Source organism: Daphnia pulicaria, chromosome 11 (assembly GCF_021234035.1).
Source record: "Daphnia pulicaria isolate SC F1-1A chromosome 11, SC_F0-13Bv2, whole genome shotgun sequence".
NCBI classification, from domain to species: Eukaryota; Metazoa; Arthropoda; class Branchiopoda; order Diplostraca; family Daphniidae; genus Daphnia; species Daphnia pulicaria.
Window position 1 is genome coordinate 2,109,909 of NC_060923.1, and position 19,997 is coordinate 2,129,905.

General features: G+C 42.7%; 6 protein-coding genes and 1 long non-coding RNA gene across 15 annotated transcripts; 4 read left to right on the top strand and 3 right to left on the bottom strand.

Annotated features, from left to right (window-relative positions):
• Window positions 1-3,006: 3,006 nt before the first annotated feature.
• Window positions 3,007-4,022, top strand: LOC124315544 (growth arrest and DNA damage-inducible proteins-interacting protein 1-like). Its single transcript, XM_046781293.1, has 2 exons — window positions 3,007-3,562; window positions 3,634-4,022. The coding sequence occupies exons 1-2, from the start codon at window positions 3,087-3,089 to the stop codon at window positions 3,950-3,952; spliced, it is 795 nt and encodes a 264-aa protein (XP_046637249.1). The 5' UTR covers window positions 3,007-3,086; the 3' UTR covers window positions 3,953-4,022.
• Window positions 3,998-5,363, bottom strand: LOC124315397. Its single transcript, XM_046781053.1, has 3 exons — window positions 5,171-5,363; window positions 4,693-5,100; window positions 3,998-4,636 (listed from the first exon to the last, which is right to left on the bottom strand). The coding sequence occupies exons 1-3, from the start codon at window positions 5,278-5,280 to the stop codon at window positions 4,042-4,044; spliced, it is 1,113 nt and encodes a 370-aa protein (XP_046637009.1). The 5' UTR covers window positions 5,281-5,363; the 3' UTR covers window positions 3,998-4,041.
• Window positions 5,364-5,472: 109 nt separating this feature from the next.
• On the bottom strand, window positions 5,473-9,290 carry LOC124315161 (RNA-binding protein spenito-like). Its single transcript, XM_046780628.1, has 3 exons — window positions 9,154-9,290; window positions 6,712-9,068; window positions 5,473-6,646 (listed from the first exon to the last, which is right to left on the bottom strand). The coding sequence occupies exons 2-3, from the start codon at window positions 9,017-9,019 to the stop codon at window positions 6,633-6,635; spliced, it is 2,322 nt and encodes a 773-aa protein (XP_046636584.1). The 5' UTR covers window positions 9,020-9,068; window positions 9,154-9,290; the 3' UTR covers window positions 5,473-6,632.
• Window positions 9,291-9,461: 171 nt separating this feature from the next.
• On the top strand, window positions 9,462-10,730 carry LOC124315562 (mitochondrial inner membrane protease ATP23 homolog). 5 transcript variants are annotated; one of them, XM_046781329.1, is made up of 6 exons: window positions 9,462-9,567; window positions 9,639-9,835; window positions 9,910-9,955; window positions 10,023-10,104; window positions 10,175-10,360; window positions 10,417-10,730. In XM_046781329.1, the coding sequence occupies exons 2-6, from the start codon at window positions 9,649-9,651 to the stop codon at window positions 10,651-10,653; spliced, it is 738 nt and encodes a 245-aa protein (XP_046637285.1). In that variant the 5' UTR covers window positions 9,462-9,567; window positions 9,639-9,648; the 3' UTR covers window positions 10,654-10,730. The 5 variants fall into 5 exon arrangements, with proteins under 5 accessions (XP_046637285.1, XP_046637284.1, XP_046637283.1 ...); XM_046781328.1 differs by having other exon boundaries at window positions 9,469-9,555; window positions 9,634-9,835; XM_046781327.1 differs by having other exon boundaries at window positions 9,474-9,567; window positions 9,634-9,835.
• Window positions 10,496-10,987, bottom strand: LOC124315787. The gene is made up of 2 exons (XR_006911675.1): window positions 10,712-10,987; window positions 10,496-10,619 (listed from the first exon to the last, which is right to left on the bottom strand). It is a non-coding gene; the product is annotated as an uncharacterized LOC124315787 (long non-coding RNA).
• LOC124315209 (adenosylhomocysteinase-like 1) lies at window positions 10,834-17,723 on the top strand. Of its 5 annotated transcripts, none has more exons than XM_046780728.1 (12): window positions 10,834-10,945; window positions 12,637-12,721; window positions 15,211-15,357; window positions 15,449-15,549; window positions 15,619-15,690; window positions 15,775-15,805; window positions 15,900-16,067; window positions 16,157-16,460; window positions 16,539-16,704; window positions 16,810-17,056; window positions 17,124-17,244; window positions 17,306-17,723. In XM_046780728.1, exons 1-12 carry the CDS (start codon window positions 10,862-10,864, stop codon window positions 17,310-17,312), a joined length of 1,533 nt encoding a protein of 510 aa, XP_046636684.1. In that variant the 5' UTR covers window positions 10,834-10,861; the 3' UTR covers window positions 17,313-17,723. The 5 variants fall into 5 exon arrangements, with proteins under 5 accessions (XP_046636684.1, XP_046636680.1, XP_046636681.1 ...); XM_046780724.1 differs by lacking the exon at window positions 10,834-10,945 and adding an exon at window positions 11,298-12,220; XM_046780725.1 differs by lacking the exon at window positions 10,834-10,945 and adding an exon at window positions 11,298-12,211.
• Window positions 17,724-17,814: 91 nt separating this feature from the next.
• Window positions 17,815-19,945, top strand: LOC124315346 (peptidyl-glycine alpha-amidating monooxygenase B-like). Its single transcript, XM_046780975.1, has 7 exons — window positions 17,815-18,205; window positions 18,264-18,418; window positions 18,501-18,787; window positions 18,850-18,968; window positions 19,033-19,183; window positions 19,246-19,535; window positions 19,596-19,945. The coding sequence occupies exons 1-7, from the start codon at window positions 18,083-18,085 to the stop codon at window positions 19,755-19,757; spliced, it is 1,287 nt and encodes a 428-aa protein (XP_046636931.1). The 5' UTR covers window positions 17,815-18,082; the 3' UTR covers window positions 19,758-19,945.
• Window positions 19,946-19,997: the final 52 nt, after the last annotated feature.

Genomic DNA, 19,997 nt, shown 5'->3' on the forward strand with positions numbered 1-19,997 from the left:
TTACACATAAATAAACCAAATTGAGTACTACTTTTAATCGAGTTTATCTCTTAAATCTCTTTCTCATTTCTTATACAACGAAATGATTGTCTTGGAAGAAATATTGAGAGACACAAAAGAATATTAGCTCTCTGCCGAAGGTCATCAATTTTGCAACGTTCAATCGTGCTAGTAGATAGCACAGCAGCAGCAAAACCAGATAGAGGGGGGGGGGATGAATAGAGTGAAACTTCTACACACAGCAGCACACAATCATCGACCGGAAGGTTTTTCGTCCCCTTTCCATGCGTTGTGATCCTTAACCGAATTAGTATCGAACGCATCACCAGAGAGCTACTACTCCGGGGGTAAAAAAAAAGAAAGAAACTATAGGAAAAAGGGATGTGGACTTGCCGGACAAATATTATGTCGTTCAAGAGTCTTTCTCTTTACCCTCTTGTATGTGTACAACACACACGCAGTTTGCACTGCAGCAAAAAGCGACTGCAGCTTCTTACAATACCAAGACTTTTCATCGCGTGTACAACTTTTTTCTTCTTTGAACAAGAATCTTGTCTCAATTTTAAACCCGAGTTTCTCATTACGTAATAGGGCGTCCGGGAAACTTTTTGGAGCGAGGCTATTTATAAAATAAAAATGGTTTTTGAACGAGTTCCAGGAGAAGAAGATCCTGGATGACGCCAGTCGATATTTCAAGTATAAATAAGCCAATGTCCAAAAAAGCTAGGGAGGTCAAGAAGATATCCGCCGCTGCTGGATCGTAAAAACATCACATTTTATGGATAGGGAATAGAGTTCTTTTCTATTGGGTGTGGGAGTTGGTAGTATATATATTTATCTATATAAGAGAGGGGACATTCAGAGACAGGTCATCTCTGTGTGTGTGCTGTGTGTGTATCCTCGTCCCAATCTCATCAGCCAAAGTGGCCAAAGATGGAGTGCTCCTTGCTGCGCTGGTCGCCGGGGCCAGCGCAGCATCAGATCGTTGATCTTCATCTGCGTCACGGGACTGCAGCTCTCTTTATAGAGTTGTTCGATGCTACTACTACACTAAAAACACATACAGCAGACACCCCTCTTTCTTATATTCGTTACTTACTACTGTATATCTACTACTGAAATATATAGAGCTGCTGGACGCTCTGCGAATGTCTCTACACATTTCTAGAGAAATTTATGAACCTGACCTTTTTTAAAAAAAAGTTCAGAACCTGTCGGAAATTTCAAATGAATCAAAGAAATCCATGTTACAATAAATGTTATACTACTACTACCAACTCCCCCCTTTTTTGTTTGGTGTAGTAGCTATTGTTGATTTTAGCGATTAGTTCTGTTACCCTTCACCCGCTTGGCACACACCCTCTCTCACATCTGGCTAGTGTATAAAAGCCTATGTAGGATTATACAGTGTACTACACAGCAAAAAGGCTTTATTTTCTTCTTCTTTTTTACTCAACCGGATGAACTTAACGAAAAAAAACGAGGTGTGTTTTCTTAAGCAACATGTCAGACGTAAGAACCCATCTGTCACGTGACCAGTCTGTTACGACAATTGAAAATGGTTGCCATTTATTTTCAATGGAGATTATTGCCTTCCATCATCTGGAAAAAAATTGTGATCCACAATAGATTATATTTTTTATTCGATTTCGGCCGGTACGAGCATATTTCAATCAGCATTAGGTTACATTATTTTGCCATAGACATTGAACGCGGCCAACTATACTACGGGAGAGATGATTTATTCGACTCGGAATCCTAAATAAGGTTTGTCCATGATGGATAGAGTCGTCAGGATGTTGATCTGCACTCTCTAGTCGAAGGGGTTGTGCGGGGAACTTGAATAGAATCTACGACCACGCCTTCCTACATATCCGACAGGAATAGACATAGATCAAAGACCAAATATGAATATCTAATCGCTAAATGTGATGATTTATACGTTTCATCCGATTGGATATGGGAGAAAAATATTTGTCGGGTACATATTATACATATGTATATTCGATGGGGGGTGACTGGCCGTACAAAAGTGACCAGATCACATAGAGAAAGTAGCCGAGTGGAATAATCAACTCGGTCATGGGATGTCATTGCAAGGGGTTTTCTGGGCCATGACATTTGTTCACGCCCACTGTACCAGTTATTCTATTTGTACACTACACAAGACAGTAATAAGCACACTAAAACTTGATGGTATTACTGTTGATTTAAAACTTAAAAAAAGAAAATGAAATGGTTCGTTTCTTTATCATTTTATCATCATCCAAAAGACACTGTCCAGTTCGTAACAAAAGAAAGTCAGTTTTCATTGTTTGATTCTTCCTTTTAATCTAATCAGCTAGATAGGCCTGATGTTTTCCGATTTATCCTTCATCTCTCGCGTCCAAATAGAACGCAGATGGGAAATAGGCGGGTCATTTCCGGATCCGGTGGGCGGAGCCTTTAGTTTCGATTGGCTGGCAAACTTGTACCAATCCAGCAGCTGTTTCTTTTGTCTTTGGTGGCAATAAAACAAAAATTGGACATCTTTCAGTTAAAGAGACCCAACCGAACAGCCACTAGCGTCGAGAAACATTAAAAAGCATACAACGAAATTCATGAGTGAGAAAGACGAGAGTTCTTTTTTCTGGTCGCTACTTTCATGTTTACTTGACATGTTGTTGGTAAGCTGTACAGGTCCGCAACTCTCTGTCTGGAAGAGTTGCATGTTTATCCGAGTCTTTGTGTATCCAGCTAACGAACTGTAATCGGGTTAGCTAGCTTTGACGGTTGGGGGGGGGGGGGACCGGGGGAGATGGAATAGGAGATGAATAACTTTTATTTATTTGTTTGCGACAAGACCTCAAAGATTTCCACTTCAATGTCTTGGATAAAAAAATTGTAATAAATATGAAACTTATTTCTTGAATTTATTTAGACAACAACAGTACGTGCGTGAGTGCACGAATTTTTTATTTTCTTACCGGGAACTGCTTCAACGCCATCTCTTGAGCTGCTTGGCGAAACTTCTTTCAGTCGTCTGCTCAGACAAGTGTTGTCGATTGAAAAAAAAAAGTAATAAACCGGAAGAAATTTGAAAGAAAATGTCCATTATCACGCGTGTTGGACATATTGTTTTGACAAAATCCATCGGAAATAGCATTACCGTCTCGAAAAATGCCGTTCTTCCGTTGTCAAGATTATCTTCGAGTTTGACTGCAACTTCACAGAATGAGATCAAAGAACACGAGCCCTCGAATGAAAATCCCGCAGACGTTCTCGAGGCCAAAAGAAACAAATCCAAGTTAAAAAGTCGTCACTATAAAATTCTCCATGGACAGATGGGAGTCGATCCCCAAAATCCGTTGTTCCCACGTGAAGAAACAGTGAGATACAGAAGAAAGCTGATTGCCAGGCATGGTCTCGAGACAGGAATCAATTTAGGGATTGCATGGCCAACACGAGAGGAATTGGAAAACCAGCTCGAGTACGATAGAGTAGCCCATCCATTCACCATACAAGAAATGGTGGAGAAAAAGAAGAAATTACGAGAGGAAGAAGCAAACAGAATTGTGGAAAGGTAACTGAAATAGAAAAAAAAAAACATAACACTTTGTGATCAAATAATTTATATTATTCCAATTTTTTCAGACAAAAGGAAATCAATTTGAAAATGGGTAAACTGGGTTCTTGGATGAAAGAACTGAAGGACAAGAATCAGAAAAAGGAGGCAACTGCTCGTGTGGCCCAAGAAAAGAAAGATGCTTTGATTGAAGAAGTTCGTCAACATTTCGGATATGTGGTCAGCGTTAAAGACCCCAAGTTCCAGGAAATGATGGAGCAAAAGGAAAAAGAAGCAAAGAAAGCTGAAAAGGATATGAAGAAGAAGGTCAGAGTAGAAAGGAATGCAATTAAATCCATTGCTTTTGCTGAACAAATAAGTGCTGAAAAGGAAACTAAATCTGAATAACAACACCACTTTTTCTTCAGTTTTGTACCATTTTCAATTAGTCCATAAATAAACACATAAAAAAATTTGAGATCTTAACTTTATCTGTTTTAATTTGTAAATTTAATTGTATCTGAAACTGATACGGAATCACCGAGTTTCTTCCCGGAAGCGACAACTCTTTGGAGGGCGGCGATATCTCGAGCTACCGAAAGAAGATCTCGTTGACGAGACGAAGGGCTACAACATGTCGATTCAAAAGTACTCAGTCCCGGAGTGGAATACTGAGATGATGGAGGGCTATCGAATTCATCAAATGTAAAAGGTCTTGTCCGTTCAGGAGTCGGCTGAGAAAGCGCTTCTAGCGAACGTTGTTGGAGTTTCTTTCTGGGTGGAGGTTTTGATTTTGCAGGACTTTTACCGAACAAGAAAGTTTCGAAATCTTCTTCTTCAGTTGTTGTCGTCTTCGATGGTCCAGCAACAACATCTATCACAGTTTTAGGTTCTTTGGTTGATTCTTTGATGATATTCGGCCGATTCGAGTGTGCTTCATTTGTAGTCTTTGATATTATCTCTTTAATTTCTTCTGGTTTGTCTGGGTTAAAATCAGCAATCACTGGCTCTTGAATTAGGGGCTTTACTGAGCTATCTTCTGTCGTGGAAGTTTCAGTATAAGCTATTGTAGCTTCAATGGAATTCTGGATTCTGGAATAAAAATGTGATTGGCTTAAAAAAATGTTAAAATTTTACAAGAAATTTACTTTGATAATGTCGCATTCGCAGCGGTGGGTCGTTTAATCGTGGTTTTTACATCTTGTCGTCTTGTTTTATTTGATGACTTTACATCAGCTTTGTTTGTTTTGTCCTCAGTCTCGCTTTCACTCGACAAAATTAAAGGGCACACTTTCTTTTTCCTCACAGCGACAGCAGGTGCTTCACTGGTTTTTCTCTTTTGGGGTGAAGATTTTTCTGGTGATTCATCAGTTTTTTCTTCTTTAGATGAATAAAGCTCTAAAAGTGGTTGATAGATAGCATCTGTTTCTTGAAATTTGCTCTTGTAAAAATCTTTCAGCATCGTCAACTGATCACCAACTGACTTGTCAAGAACACCTCTAGCCAGTTCTTCAACACTCATATTAAGATGCTCTGCAATTTCCTTAAAATGCTGCCTGTATATAAGAATAGGCATACTCATTTTGGAATGATCAAACAAACACAATAACATCAACCAACATTTACCTGCAAAGAGCAGCAGGGGTCTGTCCATAAGAATAAGTTTGGCCTGGAAGAGCCACAACTTTAGGCTCATTAATAAAATCCTCCTTAGATTTCACTTTCTTTTTCGACATGCTTGGTTGATTTCCTTTTTATTATGTTAAAACTAAAATCGGATACTGTGTGAGGATCCGACTTTAAACGTTTACAAAGGCATAGCAGACGAATTTTGGTAACCTCACAATGACAATAGCCGCGAGCAAAATCAACTAAACCAAAATAAAACACAGACAAAAATCGTTTATTATTATTTTTTATTTGTTTCCTTTCATCAGATGGTTACATAAATGAGAAAAAAGCGAAAGAAAAAAAAATGTACGGATCAACGAATATTTTTGAAAGGATTGCGTGTTTTTTAAGAGTTAATCCTGGGAGAAGATGACAAAAAACGCCTTGTCACGGTTGAGGGAAAGTCGAGTGAAAAACCTGCTGGAAAAACCTCACTTCTGCTCACAATCACACACATCACTAATCTCTTATAAACTCACAAGCACAACACTTGATTTTCTTTCCCGCTCATGCCACTTAAAAAAAATAAACTCAACAAAAAGAGAAGTGATAAGGGAACTTAACTACACATCACACATTTCTGCGGCACTTAAACCACTATTAAACACCCCTCACACTTTTTTGCAACCTCAAGATTCACCGAGAGAAACACGCACGTTTCACTTGTTGTCACTTTTGTCACATCGAAAGCTGCTGGACCCCCCCATCGACAGACCCCCCTTTTCCCATAATTTGTTATCGAAGATCTGGCACAGAGAGAATGAGAAAGAGAGAGGGTGATATTTTGTGTGTTAACTTGTAAATTGCCTAAACTTAGAGAACCAGCACTTGAAATCAACCAAAACTGAAAAACTGGCTCGCCATCACTTTTTTTTTGCCGTAATAGAGACAGAGAGAAACACACAACACACAGATGGGGTTGTATAGGGGAACACTGAGCGAGGAGACACACTTGCCACTCACGCGCGCACCTCAAATCACCGTGATATAAACCCCATTCCCGGCTCCCTTTTCTTTTCTTCCCCTCGTCTCACTGAATGAACAAACTGGTTAGTTTAGTAGTATTAGGCAAAAACCTAAGCACGACACAAACACACAACACATTCACACACACACACACACACAATCACCGATGCAAACATTGGTCTTATTTAACTGATGCTTCGGGAACCTGAAAAGAAAACGTTAAAGCAAGAAAAAAAGTAAAGAAAGGTCAGGATTGACAGAGCTCATCTAATGGTCAAGAAAATGGTAAAGTTTTATTTTATGGTTTTGTTTGTAGGGATAACAAAACGGCCAAACCCAGATGTCGTTCGTATGCTGGTGAAAAATCTTGGTAGCGGTTGGTAGAAGATTAAAGGTGTGCGCGGGCTTTGTCTGAGAGATGGTAGTAAATCAGTTGTCGATTGATTTGTGTTCAAGCAGTTCCTCCTGTCAAAATAATAAAGTTGAAAATATTAAAATATGAAACGAAGGTTAGAAATGATTGAATATACCTTTAACTACAACTATCACCAAGTGATCATCCTTTAGAGTCTCGTCAGACAGAGACGGAGCTGCTCGTCGGAGTAGGTCGGCAGCGAACGGGCAAGGAGGGAAGGCGTAAAGGACGCCAGTCACATCTGCATTCTTATTGGCCAGCGAGATGACACCAGCCGCTTCTTTCTGCTTGAGATAAGTCACGAGATTGCGAAGCGGACGATTCTGGACACCTGCAGCCTCGTCGGAAGTGGGACTGGAAGCTCCGCCTGTCGATCCGGGCAGGCCGAGGAAGATGGCGTGAGACGCAGAAGCTGAAACTCGACGGGAAACGTCTTCCAATTTGGGCGGATCCAACCTCAATCGCTGAGTAATTCGCAAATGAGGCTGGTTCTTCTCGTCGTGAAGCAAAAGATCGGCGATCGCCGCTTCGCCAGATGTCGCGTGTAATTTCGTGGGGAAAAAAGAATTCTTGAGTACCAAAGCGCCCGTCCAATTGCTGGGAGAGCGTCGAGCCACTTCCGCCAGCGTACGGTATCCAGTGAATCTTCCACCGTCGTCGGTTCGCCTTTCATTCGACGGCGATCGGGAACCTCCTCGGGCAGCGTCAAAATCATCCGGTGGAGGACGTCGGCTGCTGTTTGCCGACCAATCGTCACCATCGGCTCCCGATCCTCGATATCCGCTCGGCCTCTTCTCGTAGCCACTTCGGTTTCCTCGACCCGTCCGTCCCGATCCCGCACGATAATTGGGATCATCTCCATTGTTCCAGTTGGTTTCGCCGGCATAATCGTCGCCAGCTCCACTTCTAGCGGTGGCAGCATCGTAGGAAGAAGACGACCCTTTGGTCTTGGCAGTTGGCGGATGAGCTGTCGGGGGGTTGGTGTCAACAAAGTCAGTTTTCAGTTTCCGATCCGGGCCGCCCAGACAAAAGCCTCGCATGTCTTGAACGGCTGCTTGAGCTGCCTCAATCGTCTCGTACAAAATGTAAGCCGACGTGTCTCCTTTGTTGTATTCGATCTTCTTAATGGCGCCGAAACGGTCAAATTCACGCTCCAATTGTGCCAGCGACGTCCACGAGCCCAAACCTCCGACCCAGATGCGTGTAGTGGGCGTGGCTTTACCGTAACCGATCTTGACTTGAAATTTGCCAATGTACTGGCCAGAAAGCTCGACTTTACACCGATTGGCCTGGTCCAAATTCTCGAAACGAACAAAGGCGTAAGCGTTGCCAGTGCCTGGAGGCGGTCTCTTGATGTCAACATCCTCGACGATGCCGTAATTGCCAAAGATGCGACGCAGCTCTTCCTCTGTTATGTTGATCTCCAGATTACCGGCGAAAAGAGTCCGGGTAGCCAATGGATCCTCTTCTGGCGGGATGTGGTGCAAATAATTTGGGAAACGATCTTTCTTGTTCTCGTAGCGGTCGTGATTTCGATCTCCTCTTCCACCGCCTCCTTCTTCATTGCGACAAACACCACCACCACCTCCTCCTCCGCCGCCGCCAGCTCCACCGCCTCCACCACCACCTCCTCGACTACCTCCACCTCGTTCACTTCTTTCATAGTGGGGGACAGGTGGATGTCCTCCAGCGCCGTAATAAGAGTGACCACGGTAAGATGACGGTCCACGGGGAGGATAGTCGTACGGTGGTGGACGATAGTCTCTGTACATGCCAGTTGGAGGTGGAGGACCATATCCACGCAGAGAATAATCGTAACGATCGTCGTACATGCGGTGTCGATCATCTGGGGAACGAGGTCGAATGTAACGCTCTTCTTCGCCTCGGTATGGCAACGGTGAATAACTTCGTGAACGCGCCCTGGTGCTTCGCGCGGTAGAGGGTTCGTAAACAGGTTCAAGCACAGCTGGTTTGTCATACAAGATGATTCGCTGCTTGCTGTGCCTGGCTTCACGAGCATCTTCAGGGTTTCTGAATGAAACATAGGCCAAACGGTCTTCTGGTTCAGCACCATGCACCAGCTTGATGCTAACCTCACCATACTTTTTGAACTCTCTGTAGAGCGAGTCTTTGACAACTTCGTCACTGGCTTTGGGATGGATTGAGCTGACAAGCAGAGTCTTGTAACCAGTCGATGGGGGTGGTGGACGAGACCTTGGTGGTGGGTAGTCATCTCTTTCCCTCATCACTGGTGGATCAGGAGGCAAGGGGTATCTTGATCGGTGACTGGGGCTGGGTGAACGCCTACGTCTTGGAGGGGGAGCTCCACCTCTCTCATCATCAGAGCTTTCATCATAATGGCCTAAGCTTGAACGAGAGCGTTTGCTGAAAGGCGATGCATCACGGTCGGACACGCGTTTCATATTGAAGACTTGTCAAACAATCAACGATTCAATGTTAAACAACGTAAACCTAGCAACAAAGATGAATTATCACCAACGACATTTTCACAATCACGTCAATATTTGAGAATGGATGAAAAACTAAACACACTAACCAATAAAGTGGGTCTTGCGAACAGTTATGCAACGAGTTTTTCTCACCGAACCAGAGCTTAAAAAGAACGCGTCCGAACAAGTAGAAGAAAATGGCGGAGCTCTATTCTGAGTTTGGACTCGGCTTTGACAATTTTAGCTTCTGGGGGTGGGGTTTCATTCCGTGGCAGCATTGCAAAATGCTACATTTTTGCAATTTATACCTAAGAATTTAATATCGATAATTTCCAATTAAAATCGTTATTTTAATTGAAGGATATTTTGTTTTGTTTTTTTATTTAATATATCAATCAATATTTTAACAAATTCCACACAATGCTGTAAAGCCATTCAGCCGGCAGTCTGTCGTCTGCTGAATAACACGGACAACTAAAAACAGCAAAAATTCAAAACAACCTCATTAAGTACCTGTAAAAGTAAAGACATCGTAAACTTTACTACGAGGCATGTATTGTTATTTAGTGCTAATTGCATGTTTCTAGTCTAGGTGTACAATTATGTCGGATAAACCATCGGAAGCTGCACCTGTCGACAAAGAAGATAATTGGGGTTACGACTTGTATCCAGAAAGGAGGGGTGAAGCTGCACGTGCGAAATGGTGGCAGATTGCTTTGTTTGGTGCTGGTCAAACCAATGTAGAAAAAACCACATGTGAAAGGAATGTCTACAATTGCTTTGAAAACAGTAAACATCTTTGAAATCACGTTTTCTTACAAAATTCAGCTGCATAAATTAATCCTTCCATTTGATTCATATAGGTCCTCTTGTAAAGTTAATGTACAGTGCATTAAAAGCATCTGGATGGTATGAAATAAAATTAAGGTTTTTAAATTTCATTTATGCTGCAATATCTTCTCACATTATGACATAGTGAAATTGATTTGAGGAGACACATTGCCTGTGAAGTTTGTGATGTCTCGGTTTCTGGTGGCTATGATCCAAAACTTAATCAAGTAAATATTACAGACAATAAATAGTTCTCTTTTGTAATTAATAATGATAATCTTTTGAATATGTCTTTAGATAGTAGTATGCCAGAATGTAGTTCGGAACAAGGGAATAATTCAAGGAATTTTGACTCACGAAATGATTCACATGTTCGACGCATGTCGACACCAACTTGATTTTAAAAATATCCACCATTTGGCGTGCACGGAAATCAGAGCAGCCAATTTAACCCACTGCAGTTTCATGTCGGCCATGTTTCAGGTAAAAAATTGTGTGATCAAAACGTTGAATCTTTTATATGGCTTTTTATTCTACAGGGAGACGCTTCGCCTTTCCGAATCCGTAAACAACACGCCGAATGCGTTAAAATGAAAGCATTGGGCTCAGTGATGGCCGTCCGTCCAGACGTCACGAAAGAAGAAGCGCTAGCAGCCATAGATAAAGTCTTTACCAAATGTTACAACGATCTTGAGCCGATTGGTCGTCGGATTCGTCGCAATTCGGCGGATATGATTCGTGCCTACGAAGAAAAAGGCAATTACGGTTACGAATAGCCGTGTCAAAATAGTCAGAATTAATCAATCATCTTGAATGTATATCACATTGAAATACAATTATTTTAGAGTTGTCAGTTCCACCTAGCGGTCGTTAGTTGAATTACGACGAGAAAAGTTCCCTGGTGCTATTTTGTTTTGTCTCGTTTTGAGTGTCTGCGAGTTCTTTCTCCCCAGTGTTCCATTGAAACTCGCAGCGTGCCTCAAGATGGCCGATGTGGAAATTGCTATCGGCAATCAAAGTATTAGGTTCCACGAAAGTCGTCACGCCGAGAAAGGAGCCCGTCCGAGAGTAAGTTCAATAGTGTGCTGCTGCTGGTGTGTGCATGTTCAGTCAGTGGTGGCAACAACAAACTCAGCGTGAGAAACCTCAAACAAAAAAGACCAAGCAGGAAAAACAAAACAAAACCGCACACACACACACAAATACAAAACCGCCCGTTTCCCGATTCAATATGCTGCTATTTGGCACACACGAAATATTATTCTGGCTGAAACTTTGTTCGTTGTTTTTTTCCTACTCAGCATGATGTGAGAGGCTCGCCATTCTTTTTGAGTAACTAAACCTCAGGAAAACAATCGTGATTATTTCGATATATGTTTTTCTTCACGAGCTTGACTCCTCCCACATCCGTTTGTACTAGAGTGTGGCTATTTCGTCAGTTAGGAATCATGTGATGTTATCCAATTGGAGAAAACTAGAAAACATGAGGTTTCTGATAGCACAGCCGGAAGCTTATTGGGTTTCACTAGTTTCGAATTTTTGAGCTCGTAAAAAACATAATTTGAGCAGACGACTATTCTTTTTGTAAGAACAAATGGATCGATAATGACTTTTTTTATTTCAATTTTTCACAAAAGAATTATGGGCCCTAAGGGTTCTCTGATTGCAAATCCCCCCAGTTGGTCCTCATGGCAAAAATGCGTTTGTCCATGGCTTCCCCTTTCTCTTTTACCCAAGTAGTACTACCTACACTTGGAATATAGTAGTACATCCTGCATGAGAAAAACATTCTGTCTAGTACACTAGTTATTCGTATGTATCCAGACAGCTGGTTGACGGAAGCTCAGTTGAGTAGAATCCGTCGTTGTGTTCGGGTCGTCCATCACCTGCTGGCTGTTGGCCGAGAGAAGTGTGTGTTTACTAGTGAAACTTTTGTGTGTGTGTGCTTTTATAATCATGGCCAACTACACGCCGGTTGCCCAGAATGAATCATCAGTGGACACGTTGCTGGCCGACGAAACTTTCGCGACGGATCGTGACAAGAGCGACGCTAAATCACACCATTTGGAGAAGGATCGTTTGAGCAAACATCATTTGGTCAGCCCGTTGGTGGCTGCCAAACATCCGTCGATAATGCGTCAACCCTCTTCGCCGGTTCCTCCGGCAACCGTGATTCCACTTCAATCCAATCAGCAACACATTCCAGTTGCTGTTCCTGGGCAACAACAGCAAGGATCGGTAGGCCAACAACAGCCAGCAGCCAACAACAATGGTGTGGTGGCTCTGTCTGCAATCAAACCCAACGTGACGTTCAAACTGAGCGACGACGACAAGGTTCTTTCGGTGAAAGGCTTTTAATATTTTTACACACACGGCTTTTTCAAATTTGTTTTGGCTTTTGCACACATCATCTTTTGACTTTTCTCTCTCGCTTGCCCAGTTTATTAGACATGTGGGCCATGGTCAACGTGACGTGGCCCTGCGTTGCCTTGGCACATCGTGACGTAATTGTTCGTGCAAAGTAGTCACGAAACATCCGACTTTCGTGAGACGAGCTTTTATTTCTCTCTGTCGCTTTTGCTTCTCACCGCTAGGTGGCTACGACCACAAAATCCTTGTACTACTATGCCCTAGTAAAACGAAAGTGATAACAACCCAATAAGAGTTGGCGACCAGAAAATCGATAAAATCTTATTTTTCTACGCATTCCTTTTAACCTTTTTTAATTCTTTTATTTTTTATTTTTTAACAATTTTAAGGATGTGAAAAATGCGGGGAAGAAGAATAGCCGCAGGTACCGAAGCCGTTCGCTTTCAGCCTCCTCCACCGACAGCTACAGCTCAGGTAAAAAAAAGGATCTCATCAAATCATTAGACACCCACTATAGAAAAAATACCTTTCCTATTGAGACCATGTACCGAGACTTCATTCCTCTACGACAGATTTTAAAACTTGAAATTCTTCCTCCCCAGTCCCCACCAAAGTTTATTTGTCGGCAGAATGTGTCCCCCCCTTTCAAAACTATTTTGACCTCAATTTCTTTTATTTTATTTTCCCCCCTTTTTTTGGTCGAATCGATTCGTCTAAACTCGGATAAAAAGGAGGAAAAGCAATCATCTCCGGTACACCCAGACATTCTTTTCGTTTAGCCATCCCAGCCCCTTCATCAATTGTAGCAATCGGCTGGAAAACCAAAGAAAGAAGAAGTTCCACGGCTGCTATTATTTGGGTGGGCCTAAACATCCGCTTCTCCGGAAACATCTTCCACGTCAGAAATAGAATGACGTTGTGACGTCAATAAAAATACACATTCGGGCGGGAGTAGTCGGTGTGTGCGCAGCTCGGACATGACCCTTTGAGGTCACGCGCATATCCAGCGCGGATATCTAGCCCGAGGGGGGGTCTGCCAAAACAACAATGGCTCAACTCTTTTACTTTTTCCACAAAAAAGTAAAAGAGATGTAACGATGCGAACTTCATTCTAGTTACAAATCGATTCAACACACTCGGGTGCAGCTTATGTGGGATCCTTATTTCTCTCTTGAGACGATCCAATAGTCTCCCTGGGCGTCAACAATTGCAGCGCCACGACGTGTGTAGTTGGTCCGTGCGGATCCCGCGCGCAGTCTCGGGAAACTACTATAGGAGCGGCAGCACTTTTCTTTATATCAGGATCTCTGTCTAAAATTCTCAAAACAGTCGTTCATACACAACGGGAGGGATCGGTACCCGCACTGGGTTCCGCATTGCCGTTCATCTTTTCTATTACGCGCGCTATTTTTGAATTTGAAAAAAAATAGAAAATGTACAAGGTGAACGAAGAAGACGGCCCTCCGTCACGACGGTGTTTTGAGGATGTCAAGGCTTCCTCTTATTCCATCAAGGTTCGTTTTTAATTCAATTTTAATTTAGTTTCCGGATTAATCCAAAGGAATTGGGGGCAGGTGACGAGAGACTTTTGTCTTACCTTTTTTGGCGGTTAGACGTGCCGTATCATCCGGATGGCACGATGCGACACAGTGTCAGACACTGTGTGTGATGCGCTCATCTTATTCATGGGCTGTTTTTCTCAGAATTAATTCGAAGAAATTTAATGTCGCTCAACAGTGGGCGTTGTCACTTTTTCTCCGTATGTACAAAGGAAGGGAGATGAAATCGGAAATGTTTTAGTCGTTAGACGGACGTGGATTAGATTCTTTGCCACCTGCTCCTTCACACAATCCTTCCATCATGCGTAAAGGTAAAATCTTTTTAAAAATGTGCACTTAAAATTAAGAAAGCGTATTAAAATGTCGTTTTCTCCGGCCGGAATTCCCCCCCCCCATACCCGTACACATCTGCGCGTGTTAAAAGCGGGAAAGTTTGGTTGGGAATTATTATTAGTTAATCCGTTCGTTTTCTTTTCTTGGAGAGCGATAAAAGCAAGTCCGGCCGACATTTCTCGGCTCATTCGTATCCGAACGTTTTCTCCGCAGGTCTTTTCTACGTGTTAGTTCCAGGCTCAGCTTATTGATAATTCCGGTGGATTGTTTGTTTTCAATTTACTAAAAACACGGATCGAAAAAGGAATTAAAAGCCAAATGTTACCATTGCGTCGAATTCCGCATGCCAAGGTGTCGGAGAAATTGATGGATGGCGCCGCGGCCATGGGATTCCGCGACCGATCCAAAAGACGTTCCAGTCTGCCCGTTTCGTCGCTTAGCAACCGCCGTCGTTCGTCCTCCGCCTCGGCCGGTTCGACTTCGTGTAAGCCAAAACAAACAAACAAACAAATCCAAATCAAATAGCACCAGCCGGATAAACTCTGTTGAATCCAAACTGGGCTCTTAATTATATAATGACGTGCATGTTGATTTGCCTGCTGCAGTGCTCCCGCTATATATACCAAGACATTAGATTTACATTAGCGACATGGGGAAAACAAATGGCGGCCGTAGTCGAGGAAGTGTATCGCCTGTTTTATTTTTCTTGATTACCGGAAATGATTGCTTTTCTTTTTCTTATTCTTATCCTGAATTTATCCTTTCTACGGTTCAGTCTTTTGACTTGACGTGAAACCGACAGTTTACATTTTGAAAAAAATGGCTGAACGTCGCCATTCCATCAGTTCTTGTCTCTCTGGTGCGTCTCACCCCGGAATTTGTTTCGTTTCATTTTTCTTCCGCCACATCTGGCTCCGCTCATCTCATTTGGTCTAAATTGCACGCTCAGTCACGCATGCAACTTGAGATTCATAATCAATTCTTATTTTTTTTGAAATATTTTTCCTGTCCTCATCAATGTCGATTTTATTTTTCCCGGTGATTTTAAAATTGTTTTTTTTTGGGGTGCAGCTTCGTACACTGGCAGTTCGTCGGACGAGGAGGAAATGTCTCCGCGTGAAAAGGAGCAGCAAACTTCAAAGGGCATGGCGGATTTCTGCGTCAGGAATATCAACCAGGCAGCTTACGGCCGGAAGGAAATCGATATCGCCGAGCAGGGTAAGTACTAGACGCCGGAAGAAGAAACAGACAATGTACTTTAGTATCTTTCAATTATGTAACACCCAACTTGTTTTTTTGTATCATGCAGAAATGCCGGGAATTATGGCGCTGAGGAAACGTGCCAGCGAAGACAGGCCACTCAAAGGAGCCAAAATTGTCGGATGTACTCACATCAACGCCCAAACGGCCGTGAGTTATTCCTGACTCATTTTTCCCTTTCAACATCCGAAATATTATAATCGAATTTTTAATAATCAGGTTCTCATCGAAACTCTGACAGAACTGGGCGCCCAGGTCAGATGGTCGGCCTGCAACATTTATTCGACCCAGGTAAAATTTAAAAAAAAAAAATGAAACATCCAAATGAATAACAGATAATAAAATTGATGATTCCATTTTTGGATGGACGCCCAGAACGAGGTGGCCGCAGCGTTGGCCGAAGCTGGTAATTTCCGTTTGGCTCCTTCTAAACGATGGCGGTTCGGCTCTAATTGGCTCTCGTCTTTTTCTTTTGTTTTTCTGTTTTTGTTGGCACACAGGGTTCTCCATTTTCGCCTGGCGTGGCGAAACGGAAGAGGATTTCTGGTGGTGTATCGATCGATGCGTCACGGCCGAGAACTGGCAACCCAATATGATCCTGGACGACGGTGGAGATGCAACTCATCTCATTCTCAAGAAATATCCAGCCATGTTCAAAATGATCAAAGGTCTGTCCGTCCGCTCTAGTCCCTAGACGACGACCAGTCCAGAACTTTAATAAAAAACGGGAACCTGAACTTTATTTTTCCTTGTCCAGGGATCGTGGAGGAGAGCGTGACAGGCGTGCACCGTCTCTACCAGTTATCCAAGACGAACAAATTGACGGTGCCGGCCATGAACGTCAACGATTCCGTCACCAAAACCAAATTTGACAATCTCTATTCGTGCAAGGAGTCCATCATTGACAGTCTCAAACGGGCCACCGACATGATGTTTGGCGGGAAGCAGGTCGTCGTCTGCGGCTACGGCGAAGTGGGCAAGGGTTGCAGCCAGGCATTAAAAGCCCTGGGATCCGTCGTCTACGTCACCGAAATCGATCCCATCTGTGCCCTTCAAGCCTGGTAAGATACCTACTACTTTAATTATTTATTTTATTCTCTCTCTCTGATTTTATTATTTTATTTATTCCGGATTATTAGCATGGACGGATTCCGGGTCTTGAAGCTGAGCGAAGTTATCCGCAACGTGGATCTATTGATCACGGCCACGGGCAACAAGAACGTCCTCACGCGGGAATACATGGACAAAATGAAGTCGGGCGCCATCGTCTGCAACATGGGCCACTCCAACACTGAAATTGACGTCGTGAGTCGAGCGACCTATTTTTTAATTTGCTCCTGAATAATCAATGAAGCCCGCCCCCAGCCCAGCCCCCCGCCGCTCACTATGAATTCGATTAAATAATTATAGAACAGCCTGAGGACACCGGATTTGACGTGGGAAAAAGTCCGCTCGCAAGTGGATCACGTCATTTGGCCCGATGGCAAGAAGATTATTCTGCTGGCAGAGGGACGATTGGTGAATCTCAGCTGCTCGTCCGTTTCATCTTTCGTCGTGTCCATCACGGCCGCCACTCAAGCCCTGGCGTTGATTGAACTATTCAACGCCCCTGCTGGCCGCTACAAGGCCGACGTCTATCTACTACCCAAGAAAATGGGTACTATCACCATCATTATCATCTGGTCTAATTGATGTCGTTAACTTTTGATTGATTGTGTCATTAGACGAGTATGTGGCCAGCCTTCACTTACCGACTTTCGATGCCCATTTAACCGAACTGTCGGACGAACAGGCCAAATACATGGGCCTCAACAAGACGGGCCCTTTCAAACCGAATTATTACAGGTAATCCATTTCAATTTTAAATGTTTTAAATTTAAATATTAATGGCTCAATTGATTGGCAGATATTGAGCGTGAAATTGTGACCGTGCAATTGCAGACCAACGAAGTAGTTTCAACAGATGTTGTTTTCACTTCCAACGATCCTGTTTAAAAGCAAATCATTATTCAATTAAAATTCTTATCGTTTTTTTAGATAAGATTCCAGACATGTGTGTTTCTTTCATTGTCACACTTATACTATATTATTTCGTCCGTAAAACAAAAAAGAGAGAAAAACTGCTGTACGTTGTAGAAAAAAAAAAACTTTGACACAAAGTTAAATGAATTTAATAGTGCCCGTTTTGTTTTTTCATTTGAGGCAAATGAATTTATTATCTCTCTCGTGTTCTTCTACGTACGAGTGAATATCGTGTTGGGCCGATTGTACTTTTTTTCTTTTTCCAAAAATGTACCGAAAGATAACAAAGAGATGCCATGAAACGATGAAATTGTTTTCCTTTTAATTCAAACGTGAAAATTTAAATTCTTTTAAAAGGTTCACGCCCGAAGCGATTCAAAAGGTACCAGTCACGAAATTACCTTTTTTTATCCCCAGCTGACACGTGTGATGAATAAGTTTTCTTGCCTCCTGGCCATTTCATTCAAGTAGATGTACACTTCAAAAGTTAACAAAGTGGATAAAAAGGCCAGCGATCTCTACTTTGCGGTTCACCTTGAAATTCGTTCGTTCAAGTTACGTTATTTTCCTGCCATCGTCATCGTTCAGTGTTTGACCACCTCTTTTCGTGTGCGGTCGCTTCTATTATCCCGTCCTATCGAAAAATTTTAATTTAAAAAACATGTTGATCGTTTTCGCCGTGTTTTATCTCGTGGCTTATTGCGACGGCTATTTGGAAATGCCTGGGCCGTTGCCCGGCACCAACACCTACCAACTCCGGATGCCAGGTGTCATTCCCGCCAAGGTATAATATTATTCATTTATTTGTTTGATTAATTTTAATTGATAAATCGTTAATTTAGGATGACGATTACATTTGCACGGCATTTAAACTGGACCCGGAGAAGGAAATGTACATCACACAGTTCAAAGTGGAAGGATCGGCCGAAAAGGCCCATCACATGATTCTCAGCGGATGCGCTGGCGTTTTCACCAGTTCGCCAGACACTCCATCTTGGTAACATTTCATTTCATTTCTTGTAGACGTGGCCATTTCGCCCTTAAGCCATCATTTTGTTCTGTCTTTTGTGGCGTGATAGGAATTGCGGCTCTCACGCTACGTGCACTGGATCAACCAGGATTTTGTACGCCTGGGCTAAAAACGCAGCCGGAACTAAGATGCCTCCGGAGGTTGGATTCCGCATCGGTGGCACTGGAAAATCGCGGGTCAAATACCTGGTCGTCCAGGTCCATTACGCCACTAAATTAGCGCCAGGTGAGCGTGATTACACGGGATTGGACTTGGAAATCACCAGCCAACCGCAGAAATACATTGGCGGAATTTTATTGATGGTCGGCAGTCCCGAGATTCCGCCTCACACAGCGGGTAATAAAATGAACTGCAATTAATTTCCCGGTTTAGTATTTTTAATTATATCGGAATTATAGTGGTCAATGCCGACTCGTGTTGCCCGCTGGACTCGACGATCCCAATCAACGTTTTCGCCACCCGCGTTCACGCCCACGCACTGGGAACGGTCATCACCGCCTACAAATACGACCCCCACGTAATCAAACCATTTTTCCAATTTTGATTGAGGACTGGGATTGGATTTAATTGATTTATTACAGACACACGAGACGGAATTGATCATCAAGGGAAATCCCCAATGGCCTCAAGCATTTTATCCGACCACCCGCGAATTTCAAATGGCCAAAGGCGATGAAATCCTAGCCAGGTGCACCTACAGTTCCCTGGGCAAGAGCACCTACACTTATTCGGGTAAACGAATCATGAAGAAATGATTGTTTTAATTAATTCAGACGACACATGATCAATTTTAGGAGGTTCCGGTGCGGATGAAATGTGCAACATCTACATGATGTATTACACGGACGCGGGCAACGGCACCGAATTCCAGCAATGCGGATACGTGTGTAATCCGGAGCAAAATAAAGCCTATCCGGCCGATTCCATCCAGCCGTTGCCACCCAATCCAGTTCTGGAGGCTTACGCCATTAACGGCAAAATGAACCACCAATTGCGGACCAATTCCAGCCTGGATGAGCATCCGGAAATCATCACCCAGCAAAGGAAAGGAGAAAATCAACCGGCCAAAACTAAAGATTCAACGGTACAATTTCACTGCTAGAAATACCCAAAATCAAAATGTAGTTAAATTCTTCAAACGCAGCCAGTAGAAGCAGCACAAGGTGATACTGTAAATAAGGAATCAATCGGCACCCAAGCGGAAACTGCCCAGGATAATAAAGAGAAACTCAATCAGCAGCTTCAGAAGAAACAAGAAGATCATTTTTGGTCATTTCTATTTTTCTACCGTCGCTTTTTCTCTTAAACAAAATTTCTGTATTTTTATTCATTCTAACAAAATTACAGTGTTAACCGACATCTAGCAATAATCTTGAACATTCTATTAATATAATTCTTAAATAACATTTTCATTTTCATTGGGAAACAATACAATTATCACTTTTTGTTTGTTAACATTCCATTTCGCTTTGGCTTATATTTCTAAATAAGACTTGAAAAAAAAATGTTTGTGCTGTGTGACCGCATTACTGGAGCCCAAGGCTAT

Excerpts from the sequence above, each read along its gene's own strand:
- LOC124315209 (XM_046780724.1), top strand. The coding sequence starts at position 11,834 with ATGGCCAACTACACGCCGGTTGCCCAGAATGAATCATCAGTGGACACG. Across the intron at positions 15,358-15,448 it reads AATCGATATCGCCGAGCAGG|AAATGCCGGGAATTATGGCG; the intron begins GTAAGTACTAGA and ends TGTATCATGCAG. Across the intron at positions 15,691-15,774 it reads GCAACATTTATTCGACCCAG|AACGAGGTGGCCGCAGCGTT; the intron begins GTAAAATTTAAA and ends ATGGACGCCCAG.
- LOC124315346 (XM_046780975.1), top strand. The coding sequence starts at position 18,083 with ATGTTGATCGTTTTCGCCGTGTTTTATCTCGTGGCTTATTGCGACGGC. Across the intron at positions 18,419-18,500 it reads TCGCCAGACACTCCATCTTG|GAATTGCGGCTCTCACGCTA; the intron begins GTAACATTTCAT and ends GTGGCGTGATAG. Across the intron at positions 18,788-18,849 it reads GATTCCGCCTCACACAGCGG|TGGTCAATGCCGACTCGTGT; the intron begins GTAATAAAATGA and ends TCGGAATTATAG.
- LOC124315397 (XM_046781053.1), bottom strand. The coding sequence starts at position 5,280 with ATGTCGAAAAAGAAAGTGAAATCTAAGGAGGATTTTATTAATGAGCCT. Across the intron at positions 5,101-5,170 it reads ACCCCTGCTGCTCTTTGCAG|GCAGCATTTTAAGGAAATTG; the intron begins GTAAATGTTGGT and ends TCTTATATACAG. Across the intron at positions 4,637-4,692 it reads GCGAATGCGACATTATCAAA|AATCCAGAATTCCATTGAAG; the intron begins GTAAATTTCTTG and ends TTTTTATTCCAG.
- LOC124315562 (XM_046781329.1), top strand. The coding sequence starts at position 9,649 with ATGTCGGATAAACCATCGGAAGCTGCACCTGTCGACAAAGAAGATAAT. Across the intron at positions 9,836-9,909 it reads CTACAATTGCTTTGAAAACA|GTCCTCTTGTAAAGTTAATG; the intron begins GTAAACATCTTT and ends TGATTCATATAG. Across the intron at positions 10,105-10,174 it reads ATGATCCAAAACTTAATCAA|ATAGTAGTATGCCAGAATGT; the intron begins GTAAATATTACA and ends ATATGTCTTTAG.
- LOC124315161 (XM_046780628.1), bottom strand. The coding sequence starts at position 9,019 with ATGAAACGCGTGTCCGACCGTGATGCATCGCCTTTCAGCAAACGCTCT.
- LOC124315544 (XM_046781293.1), top strand. The coding sequence starts at position 3,087 with ATGTCCATTATCACGCGTGTTGGACATATTGTTTTGACAAAATCCATC. Across the intron at positions 3,563-3,633 it reads GCAAACAGAATTGTGGAAAG|ACAAAAGGAAATCAATTTGA; the intron begins GTAACTGAAATA and ends CAATTTTTTCAG.